Source organism: Bufo gargarizans, chromosome 3 (genome assembly GCF_014858855.1).
Source record: "Bufo gargarizans isolate SCDJY-AF-19 chromosome 3, ASM1485885v1, whole genome shotgun sequence".
Taxonomy (NCBI): Eukaryota; Metazoa; Chordata; class Amphibia; order Anura; family Bufonidae; genus Bufo; species Bufo gargarizans.
In genome coordinates, this window is record NC_058082.1 from 499309494 (window position 1) to 499336985 (window position 27492).

The window sequence follows — 27492 nt, forward strand, 5'->3', positions numbered from 1 at the left end:
AACAAGGAACAGCAGTGGGGAAATGTAGGAGAATTGGTAATGTACATATATAAGAAGGTTCAAATTTTAGTGCCTTGGAAATCCTCAGGGTGTTACCAAGCTTTTCCCGACCCATGGCAAAGAGCTACAGAACTAACAATAAATAAATAAGGATTTGATAAAGCTGTTACCTCAATTTAGGTAAAACAAATAAATATATTAACAGTTTTTTGTAATTTTCAGGAGGCGGACAGCGGACTGAATCCTTAATACAACGGTCCCTTTACTATGACCTTCTTAATGATGCAGATATCCACACCACTTATAAAGAACTGCTGGAAAACCTTTCTTCAAACCCGAATGGGCTGAAAAGCATATCCCGTGTCATGCTGGAGAGAAGTAAACACAGTCATTTCACTTATACCCCTCAATAGTGAATACTAGCAGTCCTCTGTAAATGTTCAGCAGCTAGATGCAAGGAGCTAAGAGTAAAGGCAACACAAATGTCATATTGCTATATTATAAATACAGTAGTGGAACCAAAGCCAGTCAGCACATCAGAAGGTGGGAAGCATTAGAAAACAACATGTCCATCATCAAGGTTCAGGTAGTTAAAGGGGCTGTACCAGATTACAAAAGAGTTTTTTTTTCCAGAAACAGCTTGACTTGTCGATGGGTTATGTCTGGTGGTGCAGCTCATCCCTATTGAAGTGAATAGAGGCTGAACCATAGTATTAGACACAGCCCATGCTGTTTTATGAATGTTATATAAACTCTAGTTGGTGTCTACTGGAAGAAGAAAGCGTGCATTAACCCCTTCCTTCCCCTTAACCCTGGACAATTTTCCGTTTTCATTTTTTACTCCCTGCATTCCCAGAGCCATAACTTTTAATTTTTTTGCAGGATAAGTTGGACTTTCTAATGTACCGTTTAGTATTGCATACAATGTAGTGGAAAACTTTAAAAACATCCCAAATATGGCGGAATTGGTAAAAAAAAAAAAAAAAAAACACAAATCCATCACAGTTTTATCTAGGGAACTTAAAGGGGTTGTCTCACTTCAGTAAGTTGCATTTATCATGTAGAGGAAGTTAATACAATGCACTTACTAATGTATTGTTATTATCCATATTGCCTCCTTTGCTGGCTGGATTAATTTTTTTCATTACATTATATACTGTTCGTTTCCATGGTTACAGACCACCCTGCAATCCAGCAGTGGTGGTCGTGCTTGCACACTATAGGATAAAGGGTCAGCCTCTCTGGTGGCACAAAACACGGGAGCACACATAGGCTAGTGCTTTTTCCTATATTGTGCAAGTACCACCACCACTGATGGATTGCAGGGTGATCTGTAACCATGGAAAAGAGCAGTGTATAATGTGATAGAAAAATGAATCCAGCCAGCAAAGGAAGCAATATGTACAATCACAATACATTAGTAAGTGCCTTGTATTCTCTACATGATAAATGCCACTAACTGAAGTGAGACAACCCCTTTAAATATGCGATCATCAAGTCACTCCTCTTATAGACTCCAGTGCATTACCATTGAAGTCTATGAGAAATTTGCCATGTTCCTATGAAGCCCTTCCAAAGGCAGCCTCAGATCCTTCTGGGGGACTGTGGCTGATGCAGTGAATGAATGGCTCCTCCAAATGTTGCTAGGGGGAGCTCTTCCAGCCCTGAGATAGCAGCGCTTCCGTGTTTTCAGAGCTCAGATTTTGTGGCATTTGAGGGGTTAGTCATCTGCGATTGGCGTTATTGCTGAGATTAGCCCAGGTGTCTGCTGTGTGAAACAGCAGACACCTGGTGACTGCCACTCGTTCTTTGAAGTTATGACATCTGCCATACATATACTGCAGATGTGGTCCAGGGGTTAATACTGAAATTTATTATTTTTCCAAAGTTTTCATTACCATATTCTGAACCCCATAACTTGTTTATAGTTACATCTAGGAAGGTGTGGCACCTACACAGATGCTGCTTCAAAGCCGAAGCAGAGCCCGTGGCCTTGCCCTGCTAATCAGAGCTTGGCACAGGCCGGAAATTGTCAGAGCTGCCTAAAAGTCCGGACTTATCAATCCTGCGGCAGGTGGGCGCTTCTTCACCTGCATAACTGCCATAGTGGCAGACCATGCGACTGCTATGGGGCCCAGTTGGGATCATCTCCTCTTCTACTGGGGGGTTAAAACTTGGTCAGTACTCTACCCTCTAAAGGAAAAACTTTTAACATATGAGGCAGTGGAAAAAATTGGCCCAAGGGTCATTGAAATGGGTTTAGTCATGTGTGGGGGGTCCTGGTTTGATCCTCACTATGGGGCCCTTATTTCTCTATGTACGCCACTGCTTGCGGGGACAACCATCACAAGTGAAGAAGCCCTGATTTGTTAGAATTGATTAAATAAACACCAATATGGACCCACAGCATGGAACTGAAGGGATTCTGTGTGCCTCCATGCACAGGTTAGGTCACAATATTAAAGCTTTCATCTTTAGTTTCTGCGGATCTTCTAATATTTGTTGCTAATGTGAAGGTGCATGTATTCTGGTTTTCAGGGCTGAGGATGCGTATCGAGTTTGTGAATCAGTTGGAGAAGTTCTATGGGAATAAGCCCAGAGTTCTGTCAGGAAATACTCGCCTTGATCTGTCAGAAGCCAATGATTTTGTGCAGAAGAATACCAACGGCAAAGTAGTGAAGTTCTTCCCAGAAGTGCCTTCAGGCATTAGTGTCCTTCTGCTTGGGGCTGCATATTTTAAAGGTAAATGTAAAAACCAGCAGTGACCAAGTCCAGAATTGTAGAAGCAAAACAGCATTGTCAATGTGTTATGTCAGATGCAGTTAGTAAGATAATCAGAGATGATTTTCATCACAAAAGCATTGTACAGCATATCCCTTTTTATCCCATTTTTGAAAAAGTAGACGGTGAATAAATTGAGTACTTACATAAATTTTGTCTTGAATGTAAAGAAGGACGAGATTGCTGGGTTAATATTCCCCCTGCAGAACTTTTATATTGTTTCTACAGTAACATTAGGGGGAGCTGAACGCATATGTACTTACAGAGCTCCCATAATTTCAGTAGATGCTTTCATCCATATGTTGTGAGCGCCCTCTGGTGGCAGCTGTAAGCAGCCAGAATGTTATTTTTTAACTGGCTCTGTGAACGAAAAAAATATTTTATAAAATGAATCAGCAGGGAAATCAGCTTAAATAGAAGTAATAAAAGAATGCAGTGGCTACAACTTACTGGGAATAGTATACAGGCGATGGGAAAAGAAACATGGTAAGAAAAATACAGATGTGGTACCAGGGGTGAATAGTGCCGGATAAGCAAAGAGGTGATTAGGCCGCGTTCACATCTGGGTTGGTGGGGCCGTTAGAACCTCGGAAGCAGATTCCATAAAAAAAAGTATGGCAAAATATGCCGCACTATTTTGTCTGGTAAAATGATTGTATGAGAGAAACCTGACAGACCCCATTACAGTCAATAGGTTCCATTGGGCGCCGTTCCCGTCATTTGCTGGATGCCATGTTCCCGCTATTTTCATGGTTCTGTCCCTATAACTGAGCAGAAACATGAAATAGGAATGGAGATGTGAACATCAGTTATCAAGGGGAGCGAGGTATGCAATGCAATGGGGAGTGACACAGAAGAGGAGTCAGGAGGCCAGTGTGTAGTTCAAAAATGGTCTTATATTTAAATTGGTGAAATGGCTGCGCTCAGTTCATGTGCTTCTTGCCGATCCTGCCACAAGACTCATTATGGGGGTGACGGGGGAAAAGGGATGGTACTGTAACGTTCAAAGAGACAATCCGTTATTAAGGCCAGACAGAGTCAGACACATATACTGTACCTGGGTTTAACAGTCCATATTCCAGATGTAACACACAAACCCTCTTGTGGGTGTATATTAAGTAGGGATCAACCGATATAGATTTTTTTTAGAGCCTATGCCGATAATCTCTGACCTTTTAGGCCGATAGCCAATAATTTATACAGAAATTCTGTGAATTTTCATAAAAATATAAAATAAATTCCTACACAAATCTGCTGAAAATGAATGTTTATTGTTAACGTGTAGTTTATTTTTTTTGTAAATCTTTCTTTTTCACTTATACTTAATATTTTGGTGTTTTTTTTTAACTTTTTTCTTTTACTAACTTTTAGCCCCCTTAGGGACCAGAACCCTTGTCCTATTCACCCTGATAGAGATCTATCAGGGTGAATAGGACTTCACACTATCCCTGCTGCCCTGTGCTTTGAGCACACAGCAGCAAGGGACCTAACTATGGCAGCCAGGGCTTCAATAGCGTCCTGGCTGCCATGGTAACCAATCGGAGCCCCAGGATTACACTGCCTGGGCTCTGATCGGAACTGCCACTGAGGAGGAGGGGAGAGGGAACCCTGTGGCCACTGCCACCAATGATTAATACTGGGGGGCCTGGGTGGGGGGGTGCACTGCGCCACCAATGTCTTTAATACTGGGGTTGGGGGGGCACACTGCGCCACCAATGTTTTAATACTGTGGCTTGGGGGGGCGCACTGCGCCACCAATGAAGATAACTCTCTCATTAATTCATATACAGGAGGCGGGAGCTGGCTGCAGAATCACATAGCCGGCTGCCGCACCTGAGGGGTTAACTGCCGCGGATCGCAGCTACCACTCATAGAGGTCGGGAGCCGGCTATGTGATTCTGCAGCCAGCTCCCGCCTCCTGTTGAAGTTAGTTAACATCATTGGTGGCGCAGTGGCCACAGCCCCTCTCCTCCTCTTGTCCTCCCTCCTCTCATTGGTGGCAGCGGCAGAAGCCGCACAGGGGGAGGGAGACACTGCTTCCTCCTCCCCTGTGCTGCTGAGGGAATACGGAGAGCGCTGTCAGCAGTGCAATCCTTGTTCTCCATACGTTATCGGAATACGGGCAAAATAGATACCGTTAACGTTCAAAATCCTGAATATCGGCCGATAATATTGGTAAAACCGATAATCGGTCGATTCCTAATATTAAGATCTATTTTTCTGCTAACTTAATGGGCATCTGTCAGCAGATTTGTACCTGTGAAACTGGCTGACCTGTTACATGTGACATCTGTGTTGGCCACATGTTCATATGTGTCCGCATCGCTGAGAACAATGATGTTTTACTATGAGCAAATAAGCCTCTAGGAGCAACAGGGGCGTCGCCATTACACCTAGAGACTGCTCTCTCTGCAACTACCCCGGCCTGACAGAGCCAGGCAGTGAAAACATCATCACACCTGGCCCTGTCAATCAAAGTGGCAAGGGCGCAGCAGTTGCAGAGAGAGCAGAGCCTCTAGAAGTAATGGCTCCTTACTCCTACAGGCTCATTTGCATATATTAAAATATCCTTTTTCTCAGCTATGCGGGCACATATGAACATGGCACCAACACAGATGCCTTCAGCTGCCAAGAGCACATGTAACAGGTCAGCCAGTTTCATAGGTACAAATCTGCTGACAGATGCCCTTTAAGTGTTATAGGACTATGCATACAACTATGTACATTAGACTGTAACAATGGTATTATTATCCACACTAAGTATTTGGTTAACTGTTTATGCATTTATTTTTTTTTGGGGGGGGGGGGGAGCCGATTTGGATCGCTTTTTATTTTCATTTTTATATTATTGATATACATGGCTGCTTTAGTTTATTACAAAGGTACTCTTCATTAGTTTTAATTAATGGCTCATTGTAAGGGGTTTTCTGAGTTCAGAATATTAGTGGCCTACCATCAGGATAGGCCATCAATATCATATTGGTGGAGATCTGACTCTTGGCACCCCCACAATTAGCTGTTTGAACGGCTTGTGGCTCTCATGGAAGTGCTGCAGCTTCTTCATGCTTTATATTGGTTTGCACGCCTGCTACTTATGTGGATGCAGGGCATAGTATTACACTTATGGACTGATGTAAAGAATTAAGAGGCTTGAATGAGAGCCACCACTCCTTCAAACAACTGCTTGTGGAGTTTCCGAGAGTTGGACCCCACTAATATAATATTAATGGTCTATCCTGTGGATAAACCTATATAACCTCTTTCTCTTCTTCATCTCATCACTATGTAAACATTGTGCTTATTGTTCTCCGACTGGGTTGGCATGGTCATAATGTTTTTTGAAATTTATGACAGGACAGTGGATCCACAAATTTAACCCCGGTCAAACCACCATGCGTGATTTCTACATAGATGAGCAGACATCTGTTTCAGTTCCAATGATGTCAGCGAGCAACATCCATGTGAGATATGGCCTAGACTCCGATTTTAACTGCAAGGTGAGAAAAGTACCTGCTCTATCTTTTAGAAATTCACTGGGGAGTAGTACTCAGACTCCTAATGCTGCTTCAGCTCCTTTCCTCCTTAAATCATGCCGTTATCTTCCAATTAATGCGTACACTACACCAGTTGCTTGTCTTATGTCCTTCATGATCTCCCTCTAGTACCTTGTGATGATGACTGGCTGCATAAAATGAGGAGAAAGGCTGCCAAAAAACTGCTGCACGTACAGCACACAAGTGTGGAATCCGCTATGAAATGCCTGTTTTTGAAAGGATTGCTGCTTCTTTATCAATATATAATAAAATTGACTATTTACAGGATGCATTTCTTCAAAAAGGTCGGAACTGCTATATAGTTTTTACCTAACCATACATGGACCCTCCTCACACGACAGTTCAGATCTTGTGATCGTGTCATCTAATCCCTATAACACAGATCTTACAATTTTCTGATTCTGTATTAGTATGATCCAGAGCATTGTCCTGCTGAATGATGAAAGACATTCAAACACTGACCATGAGGGTAACAGGACATCGTAAAATAGAGTAGTAACCCTTTTGGTTCATTACCACTTGCACTGTTGAGATTTACCACCTACATTATAGCTTTCGGCATGCAAAGATGAAAACGCCTAAAAGTTAAAAACTTGGCCACGTCTGTAAGAGTTTAAAGTGGCTTTTGAGCTTCTAAAACCCACAAAAGTACCTAAATTGTACTGAATGCCTACCAAATTATGCCACCAAAATACCTATTTTTCATTTTTAGTATCCTGCCCAGCTCTGTGCAACACAGTTGTTTTCATGCTGCCAGGGTTTGCTGTGAAGTACTACAGTTCCCATGATTCCTTTCACAGATATTTACAGTTGCTTTATGCCTGAAGGTGTATAGTAGTGCTGTAAATACTTGTCCTCACAAACAATAAATACTCTGATAATAAGGCACTGCTTTGCTACTCAGAAGGATGGTCATGTGAAGGTATGTGAGACTGGCTTTACAGAGGCATTTCTACCTCTAAAATGACCCATTTTGAGCCTTAGCAACGCTCCTCTGTCTTCTGTTTACATAACTGTGGAGACACTGACCGAGTAATGTAAACAGAGGAGCATTGCTAAGGCTCAAAATGGGCCACTTTAGAGCTATTTTTCTAATAGAAATATATACGATTTTAGTAATTAAAGTATATTACAAAAACGTTCAGTATCACTGCCCCTACACATAACAAGAATAAAAATATAATGACAGTTACACTTTAAGTAAGAATACCTCTTTAAGCACCATCCACAACAGGCCTCAGAGTTGTGTTCTGTTCAAATTAACATGATGTTTTCATTTATGACAGAGTTATGACAGCTATTCCAGACCATCAACACTACATGAAAGGTGTAACTAGATGTAAATGAATATACGAATATTATACAATAATCCTGCCTGATTATGGCCATAGCACAGGTTTTTCATGCAAGTGACACAGACTGCCATGCATCAGTTGAACAGCAGCCCTCCATAGCAATCAATAGAGAACTGCCATACAGAAGAAGAATATCAGCACATGCACCAGGGCAGAGTGGGGAGAGTAGGAATAGGACACAATACTATTTTAGTCATTTTCATTAGCTTTGTTCAACTGAGCTAAAATGAATGTCCTGCGCCACTGCTCCAATCCCTAATGGGCCTGTACAGACGATGTCATGTTCATAGTTCTGTGACTGCCACAGCCAATCACTGGCCCCAGTAGTTACATGTGTATGAACATTATGTCACTGCTGAAGCCAGTCATTGGGAACAACCGCTTCATGCCCAGATGGGATTAGAACATCAGGGACCACAATGGTGGGTCATTATACAGGCGAGTACATTTGTTTTTTTAAATGCCCCTTGTTTAGTTTTACTACATTTTTGAGAACCACATTGTACCTACAACTGTTAAAAACTTCCTGAAGTTTTAACTAAGATACAAAAAGCTGCTAGCCATCCATCAGCATGTGCTTCTACCATTTCCATTAAAATCTCCGAAGCAAAATAATAATCTGCCTTTCTTGACAATCCTGATTCACTGAAATTCACTCATTGTAGGTGGTGGATAGCAAACAAATCTACTGCAAACAATGAACTGATTGTACTGTACGACTCCCAACAAGATCCTTATATATATATATATATATATAAAACACATGGAAAAAGCAAGCTGTTGTATATTTTAAGAGAATATTCTTGTAGTAATACTGTCGGATCAGGCACATTGTTGTATTACAGCTCTGCTCTTTACAGTGCTGTAATAGGGTTACTACTCTCCAGTTGCTAGGCCATCACATACTTCCACCACTCCAGAGATGACTCCTGTTTTCTACTCTAAGGGTCCGTTCACACGTCCGTGGTGTGTTGCGGACTCGCAAATTGCAGATCCACAACACACTCGGCCGGCACCCCCTATAAAAATGCCTATTCTTGTCTGCAGCTGCGGACAAGAATAGGACATGTTCTATCTTTTGCAGAGCTGTGGACCGGAAGTGTGTGGACATTGTGTGCTGTGGACATTGTGTGCGCTCTGCTTCACGTCCGGGCCCATAGAGAATGAATGGGTCGGCACCCGTTGCGGACCCTTTTGCGGACGTGTGAATGGGGCCTTACCTTGCTGGATTGGGCTTCAGATCTCCTTCTGTCCGCATGACAAGGAGATAAGAGGAAATGATGTCTCTTCCTCCTGGTGGCCTATTTAAAGGGGACCCATAACAATTCTGGGACATATGTTCTTATGACTCCATGTTGTGCCATTCTTTTATTATTCCTGATAGGAGTCATGAATGAATTGATAGCAGTTTGCAATGAAGGTCCAGATGGGTTTTACAAGTTACCTGGGGCTAACAGGCAGACATTGGTAGCACTGATTTGATAATGTCAGACTGTGCATGGACAACCGATCTGATAACACCCGTCTCGAACTTCATTGTAGAATTGTTCATTGTAATTAATTCATAACTTCTAGCAGGAATAATAAAGGAATGGCACATCATAGAGTCATAAGAATAGATGTTACAAAATTGCTATTACAAGAGGCATGCAAGTAGTTGCTAAAACAGACATGTTAAGAAAAGTGCTTTTTAAAGATGACTTCAGCTTCCTTCTGTTGATGGAGGTTCATACCCAATCCTGGTTCCTTGTCTGTTGTAACTCTGATTTTGACTCCTTTTTTGACCCTGTTGTTCTACTCCTGGTTCTGACCCTTGACTCTTTTCATGGCTATGCTCCAATCTTGTCTTCTGGCCTTAACAAGGTGACCTCTTCAGACGGGAACCTACACTATCAGACGCACCCCTCCTGGGCCTAAGCTTACAAAACAAACTTCCTCCTGTCTACCTCCATTTGGGCTGTGCACTGCAACCCATCTGTCCAAGGCTTTTAATTACAGTAGAGTGTATCTGGATCCTACCGTATATTGCCCTGAATTTATTTTGTAGGCCTAGGCCCTGGAGAAGTAAACCTGTTACTGTAGGCTCAATGTGAAGAGGTTGTTTTGTTGTTGGCATATGGACCCACACAACTTGATCAAATTGTTGACAGAGAACATCAAACTTTTTTGTATAGTAAATATAGCAGTAATGCAATTCACAATAAGGGTTAAATCAGATAGCCAAAATGTGGACATATTTTAACCTCTGTATGGTCCCTTTCACACGAGCGAGTTTTCCGCGCGTGTGCAATGAGTGACGTGAACGCATAGCACCCGCACTGAATCCTGACCCATTCATTTCAATGGGTCTGTGTACATGAGTGTTGTTTTTCATGCATCAGTTCTGCGTTGCGTGAAAATCGCAGCATGTTCTATATTCTGCGTTTTTCACGCAGCCCTGGCCCAATAGAAGTGAAAGGGGCTGCGTGAAAAACGCATTGCATCCGCAAGCAAGTGCGGGTGCGATGCGTTTTTCACTGATGGTTGCTAAGAGATGTTGTTTGTAAACCTTCAGTTTTTTATCACGCGCGTGAAAAATGCATCAAAACGCATTGCACCCGCGCGGAAAAAACTGAACAACTAAACGCAATCACAGACAAAACTGACTGAACTTGCTTGCAAAATAGTGCGAGTTTCACTGAACGCACCCTGAACGCATCCTGAGCCAATCCGTCACGCCCGTGTGAACCCAGCCTATTAGGCTGGTTTCACACGGGCGTTGCGGAAAAATGTGCGGGTGCGTTGCGGAAACACCCGCGATTTTTCCGCGCGAGTGCAAAACATTGTCATGCGTTTTGCACTCGCGTGAGAAAAATCGCGCATGTTTGGTACCCAAACCCGAACTTCTTCAAAGAAGTTCGGGCTTGGGATTGATGTTCTGTAGATTCTATTATTTTCCCTTATAACATGGTTATAAGGGAAAATAATAGCATTCTGAATACAGAATGCTTAGTATAATAGCGCTGGAAGCGTTAAAAAAATAATAAAAACGTTAACTCACCTTATCCCCATGATCGTGTAGTTCCCGGTCGGTCTCTTCTTTAGCTGTGGGCTTGGGCTGAATGACCTTTGGTGATGTCAGATCACATGCTCCAATCACATGGTCCATCACCATGGTGATGGAGCATGTGATCTGACATCACCACAGGTCCTTTAGTCACAGCTAAAGAAGAGACCGACCGGGAACTAGGCGATCATGGGGATAAGGTGAGTTAACTTTTTTATTTTTTTTTAACCCTCCCAGCACTATTATACTAAGCATTCTGTAGTCAGAATGCTATTATTTTCCCTTATAACCATGTTATAAGGGAAAATAATACAGTGAATAGACTGTCACCTAGAACCCATGCGTGGAAATCGCACCGCATCCGCACTTGCTTGCGGATGCTTGCGATTTTCACGCAACCCCATTCATTTCTATGGGACCTGCGTTACGTGAAAAACGCAGAATATAGAACATGCTGCGATTTTCACGCAACGCATAAGTGTTGCGTGAAAATCACCGCTCATGTGAACAGCCCCATAGAAATGAATGGGTCAGGATTCAGTGCGGGTGCAATGCGTTCAACTCACGCATCGCACCCGCACGGAAATCTCGCCCGTGTGAAAGGGGCCTTACGGTCACAATTCCTGCTCAGCTGTGGGTTTACTGACCCAACCTTACAGCATTCATGCATGTCTGGGTTATGAGATCCTCATTCGGCCCGGGAATTGCGACACTCAGGGCTCATGCATACGACTGTTTGGGTCCGCATCAGCTCGGATGTGGACCCAGTCACTGCAATGGGGTCACAAAAGATGCAGACAGCACACCATGTGTTGTCCACATCAGTTGCTCCGTTCCGTGGCCCTGCAAAAATAAAAAATAGAACACGTCCTATTATTGTCTGTTTTGCGGACTAGAATAGACTTTTCTAATATGGGCCACCTGTTCCGCAAATTGCACGGCTGGCATCCATGTTTTGCAGATCCGCAATTCGTAGACCGCAAAAAAATTGCAGTTGTGTGCATAAGCCCTAATACGGATCCTACTGAAGTCTGTACGGCTCCGTGCAAGCTTTGTATACAGGACTCTGCAGAGTGCATTAAGCCAGGTGAGAAAGGGGGGGAACTAGAAACCTCATTAGGCCTTATCGACACTGCAGTGCAGTCGTTTTCATCCATTTTCTGTGTAAAATGAGGACTGGATTCAAAAAAGATGTGTTCTGTGCTAAGGATCTACTTCTATTTTAGCTTAAAAGCATAGACCCTTTGGACCCTGAAATTCTCATGCAAACCTGACAACAGGGACTGGGTCATCAGGGAGCAAACATGGACACTAAACACTTTAAGTGTTCTGAAATCCATCTAAAAACATTATTGTCCATAGTCAGAATCTGGAATGGCGGCTTAGAACTATTCACTTGAATGGGTTGAGATGTAGTACCACACACAACCAATAGATAATAGTGGAGCTGTTTAAAAAAAAATACCGACCACGTTATCTAATCTAATACAGCCCCCTGAAACACTAAATACTGAGGAATAAAGCACTAGAAACACAGGGAGGGCCATTTATCAAAACTGGTGTACCCATTTGCCAGTCTTGATCTCCATGAGCTGGTGTGAGATGTGCCTAATTTATTAATAAGTTACCAGATGCTGGTCTAGGGGCTTGGGTAGAGTTCAGGTATAACTTGCACCAGTTTCTGGTGAAAGTTATAGTAAATCCTTTCTTCTATTGCATCGGTCTACTCGCCAACTTTTCCAGAACAGCAAGTCCTGCCACTAGCAAATAGGATACCTCGCCTTTAGCACAGAAATAAGAGTACAGCTACTGGAAAAATGTTCTTGAATCCTTCTGTTACTTTGTCTCCAGAACAATGTGACACACATTATTTTATGCCGCTGTTGCATTAACTGATTAAAACACTATCACAGTGAGAAGTAACACTCTTTACATCAGCAATTCGCAGGCATCTCCTTGGTGTATATGAGCAGACTGCTTGGAGGCATAAAAGAACTAAAACACTATTTATTCACATTTACCAAAGAATAAACGATTCTAGATTTCTTGTAATCAAATGATAATTACCCAAATATGTTCTAGGAAGTAATTCTCTCGGCAGCTATTTATGCAGCACAAAAATGTACCCAATATTTCATTTTTGCACGGAATCATTTCTTACAGCCAGCGGGTGTGCAACATATTTTGTAGGCTTTTATTCTACATCTACTGCGCAGTAAATAACAAGACATTGCGTGGTTGTCAAATCACAAAATATGTGAAAAAAATATATTAGCACATGATAAAAAATTCCCGGCAACCGTAAAAACTAAGTATAATGTAAATTGCCTTTATGAGAAACAATGGATATTGAAAATTACCTCGTGTGACCCACGGCCTTATTTACAACTGTAAAGCACAAGACGACTGAGACTTGCATGTGAAGTTCATAGCGGTCTTAAATCGCTTGACTATTATCAGCCTTTTAGTGACTTGCCTATTTTGGACTTTAACCCTTTCAAGACTAGGTGATTTTCATATTTATTTTTATTTTTTATCCCAGCCCTCCCTAAGCCATACCTTTTTTTTTTTAATTAATTCACAAAGTCATATAAGGGCTTTATTTTTTGAGACAAGATGCACTTTCTAATGGCACCATTTACAATGTGGTAGGAAGCGGAATTTTTTTTTTCAAATGGTTGGTGGAATTATTGAAAAAACCAAAAACATTCTGCCACAGCTTTATGGATTTTTTTTTGTTTTACACTGTTTCCTATGTGGTAAAACTGTCTTGTTACTTTTATTCTCCGGGTCCGTACGATTACAACAATACCACATACCTATAGTTTTTCTTGCGTTTTCAAACTGAAATGAACTGAGCTTGCGGTCTGGCATGAGTACGGCCGCTACATTCATTTCTATAGGAATTCTGGAAATAGCCCTGTATCTCTGAAAAGTAAAAAGTTGAGTTTCCCATAGCAACCAGCTAGATTCCAACCTTTTGGTGACTGGAACATGGTTTGCTATGGGTACCTGATTTACCTTTCCCTTGAATTACTGTAGTTGTGATTGAACTCCTCCATTAAGTCAATTTTGGCCAGTTTCCCTTTTTCCGGAATAAATTGAGTCATCAATTGCTGTGTAATAATAATTCCATTTGTGCTCTTATCCTAGATTGTCCAGCTTCCACTCACTGGGGGAGTCAGCATCATGTATTTTCTCCCTCTCAAATTCACCGAGAACCTGACATTAATTGAAGAAGGTCTGACATCGGAGTTTGTACATGACATAGATCGAGCATTGCAGTCAGTCACCATAACACTAAGCATACCAAAGCTGAAGGTGAACTACGCTGCTGAACTCACAGACACTCTTAAGGAGATGAGTATGTTTTCACTTCTTTTTATTTTATACTTCTGCATGCTAAAGTAAAAGATTAGAGTGTATTTGGCTCCTTGAGTGCTAGAACGTTACTGAAAAGAGCTGTCTATGGGGTCTGACCGACGACTCTCCAACAGAAACCCGGCTGGCACCCCCATAGAAATGCCTATTCTTGTCTGCAATTGCGGAAAAGAATAGGACAGGTTCTATTTTTTCCAGAGCTGCGGACCGGAAGTTCAGGGCCGCGCTCCGGAAATGCAGATGCGGAGAGCACATAGTGTGCTCACTGCATCCATTCCTGCCCCATAGAGAATGAATGGGTTCGCACCCGTTCCGCAATTTGCGGAACAGATGCGGACCCATTATACGGACGTGTGAATGTAGCCTTACAGGTTGGATTTCAACTTGTGGAGTACCATTCATTTCAAGCTAAAAAAGCAACAAATATTTTTTTTTTATCCCACTGAAGTCAACGGGGGACATTTACTAAGGGACTTGCGACTATTTTAGGCGTAAAATAGTCGCAAGTCCCCTTTTCTAACCAGCCACGCAAGAATATTTAGTATTATATATTTGCATGGCTGAAGTACGGCCCTCGGCAAATTTACTAACATTTACGTCTGGAAACTGGCGTAAATCTTAGCGAAAAACTACGCCAGCCCAGTTTTGGCACAAGGACTGTCACAGATGTGCCTAATTTATGACGAGGCAGGCCAGTCTCATTTACCATTTTCTACACCTGTTTTAGGTGTAGAAAATAGTCTAAATGTAAGACAGCAAGGAAGACGTTTTACATTTACAAGCGGCAGTGGATGCGCCGAAATGATGTCGAGGCCGGCGCCTCTTCATAACTCCGGCAGATCCACCGCCAGTGCAGGGCTTTATTAAGACCAGCGTCTAAAACGGGACCACGGCATCTGAGCAGTGCAGATGTGGGAGCCACACCTGTAACAGCAAAAAAAATAAAAAATAATCATCACAGGCATCGCCGCGTCAGAAAATTACCATACTATTAAAATATGACATAGTGTAAAAATAATTCTAAATGGACAATTTGCCATTTTTGTCCCTTTACCTCCTCCCCCCCAAAAATGTAAAAGTCGCACACTTTGACTAAAAGTACAGATTGCTCAGCAAAAAATGAGCCCATACACAGCTCCGTAGACATAACTACAAAAAAGTTATAGGGATCAGAATATGGTGATGAAAAAAATAAACTATTTTTTTTTCAAAGTTTTTATTTTTTTTTCAGCATTAAAATGCAAAAAAAATAAAATAAAATACACAAACGCTGTTTTCCCGCCCAGTATGTGAATACTGAGCATCGGCACAGGGAGGAGGAGACGCCAGGGTTTCTCAATGGGCGTCTCCTTCTCCCTGGCTGTGCCGCGATCCAATCACAGCCAGGGAGAAAGAAAAAAAAAGCTCACCTTCTGTTACACCTATGATCTTCATGTGGGGGGAACCACATGTAGGTACAATCTCCTCCGCTCTGGTGTACTGATTGGGAAGAAGGGGACCTCAATTCCCATGACATGTATGAGTCTTGGAAGTGGAACATGCACTCTTGATATGCCATAAATGTGTCAGATGGTAATGCCCCTTTTTTTGGTGCTGCTCTTGGGAGTTGTTCTATATGACAATGTGGCCATCATACCAAAGTACATTGTGCAGCTCTGCCCTAAAGGGGCAGGGGTTGTCCTGAACATATGGACAACATACTGACACAAATATGAAACCAAGTAAGGATTTACCTCTGTAGGTTAATAAAATCACATGGATATGTTGTAAAAGGTGTTACAAGAGGTTGTCTGTCAAAGGCTAGCATGTAAGTCACTTTATATAAAGATGGCTTCATGAGCACGCTTAATGCAATGTATGTTGTTCTTTCAGAACTTCAGCCTCTCTTCCAAAGTCCGGACTTCAGTAAGATCTCTTCAAAGTCATTGAAGCTCACGCATGTTGTGCACAAGGCCATCCTGGAACTGAATGAAGATGGAGCGGAAAATCCACCAACAGTGGACATCCAGGCTCGCCAACATTTCCCGCTGGAATTTCACCTGGACCATCCATTCCTGTTTGTTCTCCGATCCGACAGCAACGGTGCACTCCTGTTCATTGGAAAAGTGATGAATCCTAAAGAAATTACCGGTTAATAACCATGTCTCCAATTGTTTTTTTAAATTCTGGACTCCGTTAATGTCATTATGATTATTCGTGCCATCTTATGCCAAAGAAAAAGTTCAACTCCAACTCCTTATATCTATTCCAGATTTTTTTTCTCCAAATTTATAAAAATCTGAATACAAATATGGTGCTAAACTATCAGTACTTGCCGCTCACTTTTGTTTCAACATGGAAAATATAGTTACTGTTCGGACTTTTACATTTATAGCAAATCTACCCCATTAATCAATATCTTGTTCATAGGTCTAAAATTCTGTGCTAGGTTCTCTTACTGTATTTTTCTAGCAGTTGGTGCTCCACTTTCTGATACAGACTCTGACTCCCTAGCATAGACATAAAGTATATTGAAAGGAAAACACATTGTCTGACTGCAGCTGCCACTAGGGGGCGTTTGGGATCTTACTGCACAATGGGGCAGATTTATCAATGGTTTTACACCACAAAAATGGTGTAAAAAATAAATAAAAAGTCGGGGCTATAATTTGCAACTTTTTACACTTCTCGTCACTTCATGGGCATGGCCTCCCACAGCTCAACAGATTTACTATCATTTATTTAGTAAGGGAAAGATTCATCCAGCGTTTTGAGTAAAAACTTTGATTTTTATAATGGTGGTGGTATCCATAGAATACCACCAGAGACAGGCTGAATCTTTAGGGCTCATTCAGACGGCAGTATGCTGTCCACAAAAATGCGGATTACATTCCGTTTTTTTCGATGATCCATAGACGTCAATAGGGCCATGTCCTGATTTTCACTGACAAGTATAAGACATGTTTCATTTGTTTTGCTGAGCCGTGCAATGGAAGAAAGGGCCCCATAGAAGTTAATGGGACAGTATCCAATACGCAAAAAAAAACGCATCCACATTTTTGCGGACAGCATACGGCCGTCTGAATGAGCCCTTAGTCATAGGTTTGGCAGGACGACATCTGAGCACCTGGGCTGCAGGCCTACATATCGCGCTGGTGAGCTGGCTTTACATTATATTACTATAAGTTAGAAAATAAATTGGTGTAAATAATAGCAGATATCTACGGCAGCTCTTAGCTGGTCTCTCTTCACCGCAAACTACATCAAAAGTGTTGTGTGGAATGGCAGTCTTGATACATTTCCCCAGTGTTATTATCAAGTTTAAAGGGGTTACCCAATATCTAAAATACCCCCCAATGCTCGGGCCCATTGTATAGATTATACTTACCTGCTCCCCGGCACCCGCGTGGCTCCGGATCCTTGCTGGTCACCGTCACAGCCTGCTATTGGTTTGCCCCCGCCCCTGTCGCCAGATGTTTTGATCCGAGCGATGGGGAGAAGCAGTTGCGGCCCTGCAGGGATCTGGAGCTACGTGGGTGCTGAGGAGTAGGTAAGTATAATCCATACAGGGGCCCCGGGCATTGGGGGTGGATATTTTAGATATTGGATAGTCCCTTTAATTTATACCATTATGCAGCAAGCTCGCCCTATTGGTGACTGCAAGCAGTCGGCAAGTTATCTTCTAAATGTATATCTATGCAGGACATATGGCGGTCTAAATTAGAAATTACCCAGCACAGAATAGTGACCCTATTTTATAGATTAAAGGGCCAGATATTCACATTAATGACGTGAATGTCTCCTAAATATCTATGCCATGAGTGTAGAAATCAATTTTCAAATAACGTATACTATAATGTGTATACTTCTTGTCCTAATAAGTGCTTTGATGATTTTGCTGTGGTATTACCAGGCTGTTTGCAGAGGCAGTGTTTTCTAAATCTCTTCCGGGAATAAAGCATAGGCTCTGGCATCCAATTTCGAGATTTGTTGCTTTGGAAAAGGATATTTCCAGCTAAAATTAGGGTCATATATGATCATTGACAAAAAAAAAAAAAAAAAGCTAAGTTTTGTTGCTGAAGCAAAAAAGTGCAATGATATAAAAAATTAAATTCCTCAATACATAAAATATTTTAATATATGCCGTTAAGAGAGTTGTAACGCTATGAAAAGATAATTTCTGATTCAGAGCAGAGAGCCGTTGAGTATTCTGCTCTTGCGGACCCAGTCCATCCATGCTTTTTTTTTTTTATCAAATCTTTTTTTATTAATTTTCAATAAGATTTTATGCAAACAACCCAAAAAAAAGGGAAAACACAAACCCTCCCTCTCCCAACCTCCCCTCACCCTGAGTCCCGGGTTCGCGGTCGCCAGAAAGTCAACAGGAGACGTATCGATGATGGTTTCATATTTCTCCAAGAACCATAGTCCAAGAAGATCTTCAGGATAGACTATTGCTCGATTTCCCATCGGTTCTCCAATTCCACAGTTACATCCTGCAGCCACGCCATCTATCACCCAGCCTTACTCGTCCATCCATGTTTTACTTGTATGGTCACCAAGTAAGGCTGCATTCATATAATGCCTAATTTTCACATCAGTAATTTTGAGCCAAAACCAGGCGCGGCTCTAAACACAGAACAGGTGCAGATCTTTCCCTTATACCTTATTTCTGTGGAGGCTCCAATTCTGGTTTTGGCTCACAATCACTGATGGAAAACACTGACGTGTGAACAAGGCATAATACTACGAGGATTCCAGACTGGCTTCATTTCTAGAAGAGAAGACAGCCCAGTACCAAAATTTAACTTTTTGCATGACAGTGGTCTATGTAGATGTTCTAACAGTGCTTGTTGGTAATACTTTATTATCACTTAAAGGGGTTGTCTCTTCTCATACACCCATCACTAGGAAATGCCACCTCTTGGACCCGCTCCTATCTCCAAAACAGGCTCCCGATGGGAGTTATGAAAATGACGGAGCACAGGCCCAGCTATTTCCAGCAGTCTCATAGAGGTGAATGAAGGGTGGCTGCGACTGCGCAGTATGCTCTCCATTTGCTCCTATGGGAGTTCCAGAAAACAGTAATGCTCGCTTGCACGGCTATTTTCCCGACTCACATAGAAGTGAAAAGAGAGCGCACCATGCACGTGCTGTGTTCTCATTCACTTTGGGGGGTCCATCCTGGAGACAGGTGTGTGTGTCCCAGAACCTGACCTTGGTGGCATATCCTAGCGATATGCCACCAATGTATGAAATTACATCATGAAGCGTAAGACATTATTATGAACATGTATCAAATTGAATGTCTTATTTTACCCCTGTATCTTCTTATATAGTGCTTGATGTTTAAATTAGGAGCGACTCATTCCAAAGGAAAAAATAATAATTCCATGAAATATTAGACCTATGTACATCCCAGGAAACCCTACCTGGTGTTCTGTTATATACTGGTGAGGTCTCAGCTGAACTCTTACCCACTGCTATATGCTAGAGCAATCCAATGCAATAAAGTCTGATTTACTTATTGCTCAGGAATCATGTCTCCTCTGTTTCATTGCTTTAATAGAAAATTAACCCAGTCGTGGAGTTATTCACGTTATAAAAATAATTCATGCGAAGGGAATAGCACCATCCACAGAATGTGTAACAAGTCTAATTAGTCAGGAACGCTCCCTAAGCAGTTGCTTCACAAAGATACGTTAATTGCAAGTGTGTCCAGGGAGTTCACAAGTGCTGAGAGATGCAATCACATAAAAGTACTGTTTTTTGTGAAGTATGGGAAAACAAGAAGAACCACAAGCTTTCGGTAGATCATTTGAAATCATTTCTCCCATACAGAGCTCATCCTAGAAAGCTCCAGTAGACATGTCCTCATTTCTTGCAGCTCTTGCACCATGCTGTTGTCCGGTCCATAGTGCACTGACAGAATGTCCTGTGCTCTCAGAATAACACCCATAGCATCATCTACTTCACGTCTACAAAACAGGATGTGTATAGAGACTTTACACTTCATTGATGATAAACTCAAAATATAGGACTACAGACATACAGGGAATCTGTGAACACAGGACCCCCTCTAAACTACAGTAATGGCTGGATAGCTCAAAAGACAGATTCAGAACATGTCTACTCAATTACATTCCTCCACAATAAGGGCTCATGCACACAAACGTATTTTTGGTCCGCATCGGATCTAGTCGGATGCGGACCTATTCACTTCAATGGGGCCGCAAAAGATGCAGACAGCACTCTGTGTACTGTCCACACCCGGATGTCCGTTCCGTGCCATCTGCAAAATTATAGAACATGTCCTATTATTGTCTGCATTACTGACCAGGATAGGACTGTTCTATTAGGGGACAGCCGTTCCATTCTGCAAAATGTGGAATACACATGGCCGGTATCAGTGTTTCATGGATTCGCAATTTGTGGACTACAAAACAGCCAAAGGTTGTGTGCGTGAGCCCTAAGCCTGCAAAGAAAGGATCTGTATGCTGAAGAACCTCCTCGCCATTATATCTCAGAGCACAGGTCACCTCTGTGACTTACTGCAGGGGGAATGCAATTAAGTAGAAAAATACAAATGACACACTGTATTCTGAATCTGTGTCGGAGCTAACCAGCCATTACAATACTTTTGTGGGGAGGGAGTGGGGGTTCTCCATGACCACAGATTCTCTTAAAAAAAAAAAAAAAAAAATGAATATGGAATTAGCTTACCCATTAAATAAAATCTGGGCCAACTTGAAAAGTTCATGTCCTAATTCCATGCTGGATGGACCATACCGTTGACTCACCAGCTGAATACTTTTTTTAAGATGCCCTGCTGCCGCAGCCCAGTCGCCTGTCAAGCATAGTTCATGAAGTGAGATTTGAAAGGTTCATATCGTATTCAGTTATTCTTCAAAAAATATATACCTTTTGAGGCCTCGGCCTGAGCAAGCTGATCAAAGATCTCTCCAAACAGCATGTGATTCTGAGAGAGAAATTCTTTGCCTTCTGATAAACAAGACATCAGCATCCTTATTGCTGCCTCTGAAGATGAAAAAAAAAAAAAAAAGACGTGATATTGGGCACAACAAGCATGGACTGGCTGGTATATCTCATGATAATACCAAACACTGCTTTTATATACAGTATGTGCCTTTCTGTCACATCCCTTAGGACTCTTGAATGTGAGAGCCAAAGTGGTATATGCCCTAAGGCTGTGATTGCTAACCTCCGGTACGCCAGCTTTGGTAAAACTATGACTCCCAAGAGGCACACTTGCTTGCCTGTTCTCAGAACTCCATAGAAATGAATGGAGAATGCTGGGAGTCGTAGTTTCACTACAGCTGGAGTGCCGGAGGTTAGCCATCACGGCTAAAGGTCTTGTCAGTCATTTTAATTGAAGGTTGGAATGAAATAAATAATTATTTCTTGAAAAACTACAAAGCGACAAATGCATTGCTGGGAACTAAAAGGAAACTCCAGGAAAAACTACTCTGCTGTGTTATGCCTTTCTGAAAGACTTGGGCATTGTCCCCACCCCTCAGGATATAAGTTTTTCATGGAGGGTTCCCTTAAAGTGTATATAAGATGATTGTATGGCACTTACTAATATAGCCTATGTTGAAATTCTGCACCATTTTCTGTATTTCATAAAGGTACACAACGTCATTTGTGCTGTGCACACAGAGATCTTGTCCATAAAATGGCTGCTGATGGAAAATCGCCTCCATGTGATGTCTCCTCCCTTCAGATACACTGCCCCACCATCTGCACTTGTTCTGTTTGGAGTTTAGTGCAGGTGCAGTGTGTTTAGATTGAGGAGACATCACATGGAGGTGATTTGTCTGGTCACATGACTCTCCGTCAGCAGCCATTTTATAGACAAGATCGCTGTGTGGACAGCACAAAAGACGTTGTGTACCTTATAAAATACAGAAAATGGTGCAGAATTTCAACATAGGCTATATTAGTAAGTGCCATATAATCATCTTATATACACTTTGGTCAACAATAACCAGAAAGTGGCCAACCACTTTAAATAGATTGCCTGATGAAGACAACCCCTATCTGTATGGTGTATTGGGGAGCAGGATCATCACAGGGGGTAGAGGTTCCCCACTCTATGAACCAGAAAAGACAGCAGCTCTGTATGAGTGTTCACAGTCTGGTGGACTTGATATATCCGTGCGTTGCAAGGATGGCTATTCATTTGAATGGCTGCCATGTAGTACCACTGTCACTTGTAGTGCTCACTTCAGGAGAAAATGCATGGTGGACCCTGGCAAAACCAGCTGTTTGGCAAGGGTGGTAGGTGATCATCTGATCGCTGTGGGGGCCGCAGTCTGAGGAGATGACTCCTTTTCAATTTTCACAGGTTTCTCCACCCAAATCCATTCTATTGACACAAGAAAAAGCTCACATCTACCCAAAAAGTTTTTACTGCCCTCAACTAAATGCTTGATGCTAGCGGTATTTAGCATTTACCTGCCTGCCTTGGATTTTCCCAAATTAATGGAGCTAGTTCACATGCTCAGAATCACTCTGCAGCGTGAGGCGCTCCTAGACATTTCATGCTTCCAAATGTGCACTAACATCGTGCTATCGTATAGTCACCTAAATGGTTGCTCTGCAATTGCTCCCGAGCCTTATGAACAGCAAGCTGAAGATTCTGCAGACGAAGCGAAACCTTCTCTCTTTTCAGACAATGTGCACAGAATTGATTAACACAGTGCAGCTCATCTTCACCCTTAGGGAGAAGAGAAACACCTAAGCATAATATATATATATATATATATATATATCTCACATACACACCACCACCTTAAATTCCATATAGCTCAACTGTTACTAGACATAAAACATGTCACCTTTAGCAAGGAATGGCATTTGGGACAACAGAAATCATGGATGGTGTCATTCGTTAACACCTGCTCTTGAGTACAAGCCTCGCACTGGCAAGCAAAAAAATACTGATCCTTCAGCAACTTTTGCCTTTTTTCAACATTTGCTCGCAATTTGTGCGGCCCTAGAAGACGAAGAAGAAAAAAGAATTTGGTGTATGGACTTCTTGCAATACTCTATTAATGATGCATCCAAGATTGTCACATGGATTGTGGCTGCCCACAATAGATGCTTCTGTTTTAGTGAACTTGAAAACATCCACCATAATGTGCTATTGGATAAAGTATACCACAAATAGTAGTTCGGCTTTTTAAAATAAAATGTATTATAAAACGGCAGTAGAGAAGCATACCATAGCAGTGGAGTACTTCTTCTCCTTTCCCGATTGCTCTGCTAGCTCTGACCATGGCACATCTGCCTTGGAAGGACACACTAGTGTTCGGGTCACAAGAATGATTCAGCAGGCTCAGGACAGGGAACAGCGCTGTGGCCAGACGTGAACTGTTGCAGCTTTCAACCAGTGAGGTGGCAGGCTCTGTAAATATGGAAGAAAAGTACACACACATGGTACCATGAAAAAAGCAGCACACTGTATATAAGGCACACTACACTAAAGCAAGTATTAAACTCAGCTACAATCCGATGTCCATCTGTTAGCCAGATAAAAACTTATGTATATGCTCTACTTTCCAATTATGGTATTTTTCACCCTATAAGAAAAACTCCCACCCCCCCAAAGTGGGTGAAAAATGTCAGTGAGTCTTATAGGCCAAATACTAATGAGTGCTTCCACTATGGAAGTGCTCATTAGTACAGGAGGACCAGAAGGCAATGAATGCAGCGCTCCCCATGCGGGCTCTGTACTCACTGCTTCCTGGTCTCCTCCTGCAGGCTCCTCTTGCTGTGACCTGCGCACAGCGCGAGGACATCGGCACTCTGTGACCTCACGTTGTGCAACATCAGATCACAGCACATCGCGGCTGATTTGAGGTCTGAATGGGGTGGGGGAGGGTTTATGCACATTGGGGCTCTGATCTGAAGTCTGAATGGAGGGTCTTCTGCACACTGGGCCTCAGATTTGAGGTCTGATTGGGGGGGGGGGGGGGGGGGTCATCCACATTGGGGGTCTGATCTGAGGTCTGAATGGGGGTCATATTCACATTGGGGGTCTAATCTGTGGTCTGATTGAGGGTCCTATTAACACTGGGGGTCTGATTGTGGCTCTGGGCTGAGGTCTAATAAAATTTTTTTTTTTTGTTATTTTACTCCTCTAAAACCTAGATGCGTCTTATGGGCAGGTGTGTCTTATAGGGCAAAAAATAGGGTAAGTGCTCTCCCCACCATCGGTAAAATTCTACTACATACAATGCCACTCTAGAGAATGGACATACCACTATGACCGCATTATTTTACCACATCCATCTATCCTGATGGAAGCCGTTAAAGAATGTGTCTTAGATGGACGAGCAGCCCTCATCTTCTCATTTTCTTGGATGATGTCTGCTTGTTCAGCAATGAATTGCTCCTCACCGGTTTCAATGAGGATGCAATAATAATAAGTATATATAGTTCCAAATAATCATAATAAATGTACAAACTGGCCCATTTCCCAAATATCAGGGGTATTCCAGACAACAAACTGCAGCTGGGGCCCCCAGTGATCAGGCATTTATCACCCATCAAGTATAGGTAATAAATGTAAACTGTGGGAAAATCCTTTGAGGGTGGTCTCCAGTTAAAGACCCTCATTGATTAGCCAGATCAGGAAGGGTTACAAAAAGCATCTCTCTTTAGTACCTAGCCTGTATGTGCAGTAGACATGTAGCCTGTTGATTTCAATGGGAACTTTACGATCACTCACCCTCCTCCCCACCCTGTGATAACGCCGCAGAGGAACTGAACACCTGATGCCAGGTTCTCTTACCGATTTTAGATGGTCACTTTGGGATATTAATAGTTTAAGAGTCTTTGAATACTTTAATTTTAGGGACTCTCTACCAGAAAAATGAGTGGTTGTGGTGAACAGTACCTTAAAGGAATTGTCTCACCATATGAACCTATGAGGCCTATCCAGAGGTCAGACATCAATGATCACGAGACTGAGATGCTGGAGTCCCTGCAGCGAATGGAGCGGCACTCACACATTCATTCTACTACGCAATTCAGCTCTACTAGTCTTCTCTTAGGCAATCTCATAGAGTAGAATTGAGGGGCAGTATGCATGCTTGACCACTGCTCCAGTCAGTCCAGGGACTCCAGCACCTTATTCTTATGATCAGTGGGGCTCACGGTGGTCGAGCCTTAACCAATTAGATAGTTATCCCCTATCCTCATGGTGGGACAAACCCATTAGCTACATGGTACTACTTCAACTTACTTGGGGCAATCAAGAATAAAAAAAAATAAAAAATAAACTACCTTCATATTCTTCATGGATAACAGTCACAGCCTGGGCATTACAGTGGAGCTGAAGCATGTGGAGAAGTATTGCAGACCCAAGTATCTGCATTTCATGGGCATCCAGTGACACAGATTCTTCAGTCCGGGGCGACGCTCCCATGCTTCTCAGCAGACCAATGTCCAATTTCTTGCACAATGCTGAACTAGTAAGTGCACAGAGAAACTTGTGCTCCCCTCTATGATGCTCGCTGTGTGACAGAAGACTGAATACAGATCTATAATCACTGGAAGGTGTCCGATTAGGTTCTTCATCTACAGCACAGGCCTGAAACTTACGAGATGTCTGATGTAAGAAGACTTCTGAAAGCTGCTTGTAACCAGTCAGCAGGACAGTCCTCAGTGCTGTATGGCAGAAAACACCCAAAACAAGAAGAAGGCCACCCACTGTGCATTCAACACAGTGATAATATTCCCAGGCCTGGTCCCTGCACTGAACAGTGCAATATCTGGCAAAACTGCAGAGCTGACAAGGTAGAGGAGCCAGCATTCTCTGTAGGCAGTGGTGACAGTAAAGATCACAGTTTGTAACTGAAATGTCCCATGGGTTTTTCTTTGTGACAGTCTCTCTGTCAGGGATTATTACACTGACATAGGCTTCTTCACATACTAGGAGCTCACCTTGCGCTATATCCTCAGAGGCCACCAAGTGGCGCCCTTTGGAAGAGCTAAACTTGATTTTCAGGGCACTGGAGGCATTGGTTAGCTTAGGGTTTCCCTTCAGTTCTTGCGGTTTGTGGTTTACACTTCTCTGGGATTTCGTATTAGAAATGTCGCACTGCTTCAGTTTTTGCAAACAATTTGCTTGTCGCAGAAGAATTTTGCTCTGTAGCCGCTCTGGATATCCATGCTCTTGTGCATGATTAATGTCCTCCAAACATGCCTAATATTTCCATAGAAAGAAGAGAACACACAATCTGAGACTGCTGTCACCTTCTCCTTTTAGAGTTTTAGTGTCCATCCTTCCAATTACAGATATATAAAAAATGTATTATAAAGAACACAAAGCACACTCTCTCTAGGAAATGGTGATATCTCTAATGACAGCTTTGGCTGCTAAAATGGAATTGGCAAAAGCCCACAAATGTGAAGCAGAACGAGGGATCATCTGTGCAGAATGGTGCTCGGCTTATCTGGTCTGGAATTATTTGGGGGATAATTTTCAGAGAGAAGATACAGTAGTTACATTGTATTAACTAACCTGTCCCGTATATCACCCACATTTACTAAGACTGGTGTAAATAAGGGAGTTTTAGTAATGTTTAAGGGCATGCTATTCATGTGTTGATCAGCTGTATGAAAAGGATGCAGAGTTTGGACGACTACTGAGGCCTTTTCACCATATACCAAGCACATCGCTGTACACTCTATAGTAACATAGTTTGTAAGGCTGAAAAAGAGACATCCTGCAATTGGATCCCCCGTGAGATAGAAGCCAATTTTCCTCGTTTGAGGGGGGGGAAATCTAATGACTATAACCTGTAATATTATTACACTCCAGAAATACATCCAGGCCCCTCTTGAACTCTTTTAGTGAACTCACCATCACCATCTCCTCAGGCAGAGAGTTCCATAGTCTCACTGCTCTTACTGTAAAGAATCCCATTTCTATGTTTGTGTACAAACCTTCTTTCCTCCAGACGCAGAGGATGTCCCCTTTTCACAGTCACAGTCTTGGGGATAAATAGATGATGGGATAGATCTCTGTACTGACCCCTGATATATTTATAGATAGTAATTAGATCTCCCTTCAGTCGTCTTTTTTCTAAAGTGAATAAGCCTAATTTTGATAATCTTTCTGGGTGCTGTAGTCCACCCTTTCCAGTCATTACTTTAGTTGCCCTCCTCTGAACCCTCTCCAGCTCTGCTATGTCTGCCTTGTTCACAGGAGTCCAGAACTGTACACAGTACTCCATGTGTGGTCTGACTAGTGATGATGTAAAGTGGCAGGACTATGTTCTCATCACGGGCATCTATGCCCCATTATCTTATTGGCCGTGGCAGCAGCTGCCTGACACTGGTTTCTACAGCTTAGTTTGCTGTT

The 27492-nt window shown here is 42.4% G+C and overlaps 2 protein-coding genes across 2 annotated transcripts in view; one reads left to right on the forward strand and one right to left on the reverse strand.

Annotated features, from left to right (window-relative positions):
* The window catches only part of SERPINF1 (serpin family F member 1), a 61004-nt gene extending 41370 nt beyond the window's left edge, over positions 1 to 19634 (forward strand). The window contains exons 4-8 of the mRNA XM_044283881.1: positions 223 to 378; positions 2539 to 2742; positions 6136 to 6278; positions 13890 to 14100; positions 15990 to 19634. Coding sequence (XP_044139816.1) covers positions 223 to 378; positions 2539 to 2742; positions 6136 to 6278; positions 13890 to 14100; positions 15990 to 16252 — 977 coding nt within the window. The 3' untranslated portion in view covers positions 16253 to 19634. The remainder of the gene's footprint in view (positions 1 to 222; positions 379 to 2538; positions 2743 to 6135; positions 6279 to 13889; positions 14101 to 15989) is intronic.
* SMYD4 (SET and MYND domain containing 4) overlaps positions 18311 to 27492 on the reverse strand; it is a 95422-nt gene continuing 86240 nt past the window's right edge. The window contains exons 5-11 of the mRNA XM_044283880.1: positions 25410 to 26331; positions 23344 to 23526; positions 22958 to 23115; positions 22704 to 22836; positions 21018 to 21134; positions 20820 to 20943; positions 18311 to 20074 (exon numbers count right to left, since the gene is read on the reverse strand). Of these exons, the coding sequence (XP_044139815.1) occupies positions 19921 to 20074; positions 20820 to 20943; positions 21018 to 21134; positions 22704 to 22836; positions 22958 to 23115; positions 23344 to 23526; positions 25410 to 26331 (1791 nt within the window). The 3' untranslated portion in view covers positions 18311 to 19920. The remainder of the gene's footprint in view (positions 20075 to 20819; positions 20944 to 21017; positions 21135 to 22703; positions 22837 to 22957; positions 23116 to 23343; positions 23527 to 25409; positions 26332 to 27492) is intronic.